This window comes from Sinocyclocheilus grahami, unplaced genomic scaffold (genome assembly GCF_001515645.1).
Source record: "Sinocyclocheilus grahami isolate Dianchi unplaced genomic scaffold, SAMN03320097.WGS_v1.1 scaffold1300.1, whole genome shotgun sequence".
NCBI classification, from domain to species: domain Eukaryota; kingdom Metazoa; phylum Chordata; class Actinopteri; order Cypriniformes; family Cyprinidae; genus Sinocyclocheilus; species Sinocyclocheilus grahami.
The window spans coordinates 263,971-269,179 of NW_015506479.1; the positions used below are offsets into that span (position 1 = coordinate 263,971).

Below are 5,209 nucleotides of genomic sequence, written 5' to 3' on the forward strand. Positions count from 1 at the left end.
CTCTTGCAGAGTATAGTTTTGGACATGATTTCTATAACAAGAATATGATACATTTGACAAAGAATTGATTGGAAGAAACGTTTCAAGCAAGAAGATACAAACACACACATACTAAACATGAATGTGATCCTATAAACTATTCAATAGTTATTCAAAATACATACACAATAAATGATTAAGATCTGATAAGTCACATGTGTGTTACATACATGATATGGAGTTATGCATAGAAAGGATTAGTTGCTCACAACAAGTCCTTTTAGTGTCATTTAGATGCATATTTACATGGAAAGGTAGTTTCTGTAGCATTCTGTGGATGAGGACATATTCTGTGAAGACCAGAGGTTAAAAGGTCGGTAAGGAATCTGTTTGTTCTTTGTCTCCTAAGTGGGGGAGTCAATCCAAAGAGCTTGTGATTGCTATCACTGGTTACCATGTGATGGTCACGCGGTCATCTCTTTGACCATTTAATCTTGATTACTTGTTGAAAGCTGTTCTGTGAAAGAGTTGGTTAGGCTTGCTTCAGACTGGCTAGGGCTAGGGTCTGATTTATGAGCATCCTGTTGTCTTGGGCCTCTGTGGGCTCCTCATGTTTCAACCATGTTTTGACCAAATCTTAGATTGTCTGATTCGGTCTGATACCCTACATGGGCTACCAAAATCTGAAGAATGTCTGCCCGAAGGGCTACCAGCGATTTTTACATTTTGCGAGCCCTGCACTCTTCTTTTAGCACACTGTTTTCTGTTTAGCGCACTGTTTTTAATCAAGGCTTTGTTGGCACAGCATTCTTGCATTGCACCTGTTTCTGAGAAGAGGAAGTACACGTTTTAAGATGAAGAGGTGCTTTTTGGATTTCAACTGTGATACTAATGTGTTCACCCACAGAAACACACTGCTGCTTTTTATATAACACATTTCCCATTGTGAATTATGATTATACAGCTTGGTTTGTTGGGTTGGATTGCTTTCTCAATCACAAAACCACCTTAGTTAACTTAGGACACCCATAGTTAACTTACCCATCTAAAAACCTGAATCTAGTGTTACTGCCTAAAACCATATTGCAACAGATTTCCAGTGACAAGTCGTCGGAACACGTGTTTTTTTTTCTTCTTCTAGATAACTGCTTTACATAAAGATATGGAAAAAGTCAAACTGGACCAACGAAGGTAATCGATTATTTGCTTGCTGGTTGTTTATCCTGGAAACATGTTATTTTAATGTGGCATTTGTGTTTTCTTGCATTGGTAACAAGCCTCCACAAGCTTTCATGGTTGCAGTTGCCAGATTTCAAGAGTTGAAATCTCCCAATCAGAGCTCTTTTTTTCATAAATCGATATGTTTTCTGGCCAGTGGTTTACTTAATCTTTCCAACCTGGCAACCATGTGCACTCGCCCGCTCTACGTTAAGGAAAAAAAGCAGTGATGAGGTGAAAACACAGGCAAACATGTAAGCTGGAGTTAAGCGATCTCTATTGAGATTCTGCTCAAATATAAGTGTAATACAGGCGGTCTGTTTTCTGTCACAAATCTGTGAACAAACCAAATGTGTTGACATTCTCTTGGTTTGTGCTTATGTGAGGGGGGGGGGGGGGGACACCCATACTCTTTTTTGGGGGGGTGACAACCATGATCTTTTTTTTTTACAAAATACCGTGATTAACCGTTTAACCATTATTGTGCAGCATTAATTAAAAGTGTAATAAGAGAAACTGGGACAGCAGAAAATGTTGGTTGCCTGTGGCATCTTTCAGTTATAGTTTAGTGTTAATTATACAAAATTATTTTGACTTCAGCGATTGACCAGTCACAGTCAAGTAACTTCAGCATGACCTAAACAGTCTAAGATATTACCGAGCATGCTTGTATACTGTCTGTTAACATGTTTGATGTACACTTTCTCATATTTTGGTGTTTGTAACACAGGTTGGATCAAGAACTGGACTTCATCCTGTCCCAGCAGAAAGAGCTGGAGGATCTTCTTGGTCCATTAGAGGAGTCTGTGAAGGAGCAAAGCGGGACCATTTACATGCAGAACGCAGACGAAGAGCGAGAACGAACGTAAGAGCAAAAACAGGCAGGACTCTATCAGCCCTCCTATAATGTGATGTTATTGAGTATCTGAATGATCTCTTTCATCCAGGTACAAGTTGGCAGAAAATGTGGATGCGCAACTCAAGAGAATGTCCCATGATCTGAAAGAGATTATTGAACACCTCAACACCTCCAGCGGACCTGCTGACACCACTGACCCGGTATGCAGAATGCGATCGATGGTCCAGACAGAAACGCTCTTTATGAATTGTCGTGTGATCTGGACTAAGAATGACTGGTGTTGTTTTTCAGCTTCAGCAGATCTGCAAAATCCTCAATGCACACATGGACTCCCTGCAGTGGGTGGAACAAAACTCTGGTTGGTATCCTTTTGACACACTAAAAAAATACCAGTCCGTTAAACGCTTGATTAAATGGTAGCTTGTATACTTAGCATGTAGTTTTTCTGTGCAGTTTTACTCCACAGGCGAGTGGAGGAGGTCTCAAAGCTGTGTGAAAGCCGCAGCAAGGAACAAGAGAAGAGCTTTCGTTTAAACTTCCAGTGATCACGCAGCTCTCTTTTTTTTTCCTCAGTCAGTTGTAAATGAATGTCATTGTTTTTATTTGCTTCAAAATAAAATAATTTCTTTCTACCCGATTTCCTCTTGATGTGCTTTGTTCTTCAAAATGCATATTGTTTGCACCTTGCAAAATGATCATGGCTTTTTCTCAGTTTAGTGATCGAGAAATGCAGATAGAAAAGCAGAGACCTTTTTAAAGATATAAAACGAACAAAACATCTGCAAAGAAGGGAGTTTCTCTTCCTGGTTAACGCTTAAGCGATTAAAACGAACCACTCAGCTGCATGGAGCTCCACCATAGCAACATGGGTCCTAGCATTGTTTAATATCAGCACGCAATCTTAGCCTAAAAAAAAGAAAAATCATATTTTACAGAAGGTTGCAGGTTTAAAAGGGGACGAAATGAGCACCGCCATCTGCAGGTATGTGCACTACCTGTGCGGCTGCATGCGCCAGAGAACAGCGTCCTCTCCTCCACATGCATGCAGTCTATGTAGCATGATCCGAGAGTGTGTCCGAAGTGCAAAGCATGCATCGTGATGTTTGGAGAACAGAATGCAAAGGTATGGATGCTAGGCACAGTGAGGACATAACATTATAAGAAATCAAATGCATGGCGTGATTTTGCACATTTACAATAGCATGCGCCGGTAACTCATGCCCTAATTTTTCCTCCTACGCTGCACTTTCTTTGCATTAAATGCATGCACGCACGCATTCTCCTGCGCATTATTTATGATCTTTCTGTGTTTTTTAAAAATGCATTCAGCGAGGACGCAGACGGTGGTGTTCTAAGTGAACTGCGCGCAGTGCGTGCGTGCGTGCGCGTTCAGAGCGCGCGCGCAGATGCACCGAGTCTCGCGCGCGCCATTTTAGCGCGTCTCCGGCAAGATGGCGCTCTCGCTTTGTCTGCCCTGATCGGCATAAAACACTATTTACTCTCATTACACGCATGCAAATGTACCGGATCGAATGAAAAAACAGCTTTCCTCGCGGTGCCAAGCCGGTGACATCTCAAAGACCCGCGCGTGCGCTGAGCACGGAGATCTTAAGGTGGGTGTGAAGGATGTAGCGTTAGCAGAGTAATGCAATGCATGCGTCTGTGCGCTCCACATCCATGCTTTAGTGCTGTAAATAGTTAGGGGGCGTCATAATCATGTTTTATGTGGATTGCTATCCTAATGAAGTGCGTTATTCGCTCTATCGTGCGTCTCCAGCAGCTGTAGATGCATTGCTCAAATGCTAGAACTAGGCCTTTCTCCACCAAATGTTTAAGCACTTCGTTCAAATATGCGTTTTAGCCTAGAATTAGTAGGCTTGTTGCGTCTCTCTGGTGTTTTCCTCTAACATCAGCCTGAGCACTGAAGGGAAACCAGTGGATAACAATCTGCGTCGAACTACTAGCCGAACGTCACGAACAGCAGTCTGTAAGTTAGTGACCTGCTTGGGTTTCCCCTCTAGTCTTATTTGGTGGCGATCGGTTTGTTTATATTAGCCGTTATCAGTGCGTGTCTTCCGTCCTGTACCGGCTGCTGCGTGCGTCGCGCGCTAATAGGGGGCGGGCTCAGTGGTGACGCCACCTGTCAATCAAGAGCCGCCGCGGCGCGCGGAGAGAGAAAGGGATGGGCGATACCACTTATTCTGTTCTCGATACGATACCGATATTTTTCAAGGCAGTATCGTCGATGCCGATACGATACTTCTGAACTAAACTTTTAAATGATGAAATGTATTAAATTATTAAATTACTAAGAGTAAATACCACTTAACTTTATGCTTAAAACGCGTTTTAACACGTTTAATCCCAAATTTGACATGTAAATATCCAAATGATACATCATTAGTAACCCTTTGAAATAATCTATATATATATATATATATAAATTTTTTTTTTTTGGAAAAGTGTGTGAAAAATTGTATTTTATGGTCAGTCACAATTGTAACCGGTGGGATAATGTGTATACTGAATTAACATATTTCTGCAGTCATAAAAATAGTTATATATCTCAGCCCAGCTATTTTAAACGGTTTGATCACATTCTAGGGTTATTATTATGCATAAAAACCCTTATACAACATTGACAGGAATTCTGAGATCAAATACAACCATCGGCGTATTTCAAAATGGTTACTTTTTTGTAACATATATCATCACATTTTTACATTAGTGCTACCGGTATTACAACATTACTATTCTAACTTATTTGTAACATTTGAACTTTTGATTTAGTGCAATATTTGGCACTGCCATTAGGGACTGCCAGTGACCGGCTGTTGCATGCATTAAATGCAACCTTTTTATTCTGACAGTGTATGATTTCTGTCAACATTACAGAATAGAACACGATCTATATTATCTTTCAACGTTCAATTTAAATAACTGTAATTGCACAAACTATGTAGGCTGCGATTTCAGTTTGTTTATTGTGAAATAGCTCAAACATATGTTTTTTTCTGTCCTCTGATAAGCATTGTTCAGGGCTGCCGTTCCCAAAAGCTTCAATGCTTTCTTATGATACTTTTGGGAAACGCAGCCCTGTTTGAATGCACTGTCAGCAGTGAGTGAACGCTCTCTGTGATGGATTGGTTCTGT

At 40.9% G+C, this 5,209-nt stretch overlaps 2 protein-coding genes across 3 annotated transcripts in view; both read left to right on the plus strand.

The window, feature by feature from the left end:
• Positions 1 to 2,682, plus strand: part of LOC107568993 (nuclear pore glycoprotein p62-like) — a 13,126-nt gene extending 10,444 nt beyond the window's left edge. For both annotated transcript variants that reach the window (XM_016254993.1, XM_016254992.1), the window contains exons 9-13: positions 1,121 to 1,170; positions 1,928 to 2,062; positions 2,145 to 2,256; positions 2,348 to 2,414; positions 2,510 to 2,682. In XM_016254993.1, coding sequence (XP_016110479.1) covers positions 1,121 to 1,170; positions 1,928 to 2,062; positions 2,145 to 2,256; positions 2,348 to 2,414; positions 2,510 to 2,601 — 456 coding nt within the window. In that variant the 3' untranslated portion in view covers positions 2,602 to 2,682. The remainder of the gene's footprint in view (positions 1 to 1,120; positions 1,171 to 1,927; positions 2,063 to 2,144; positions 2,257 to 2,347; positions 2,415 to 2,509) is intronic.
• A 906-nt stretch (positions 2,683 to 3,588) lies between these two features.
• atrx (ATRX chromatin remodeler) overlaps positions 3,589 to 5,209 on the plus strand; it is a 66,553-nt gene continuing 64,932 nt past the window's right edge. Inside the window, exon 1 of the mRNA XM_016254988.1 lies at positions 3,589 to 3,669. Coding sequence (XP_016110474.1) covers positions 3,589 to 3,669 — 81 coding nt within the window. The remainder of the gene's footprint in view (positions 3,670 to 5,209) is intronic.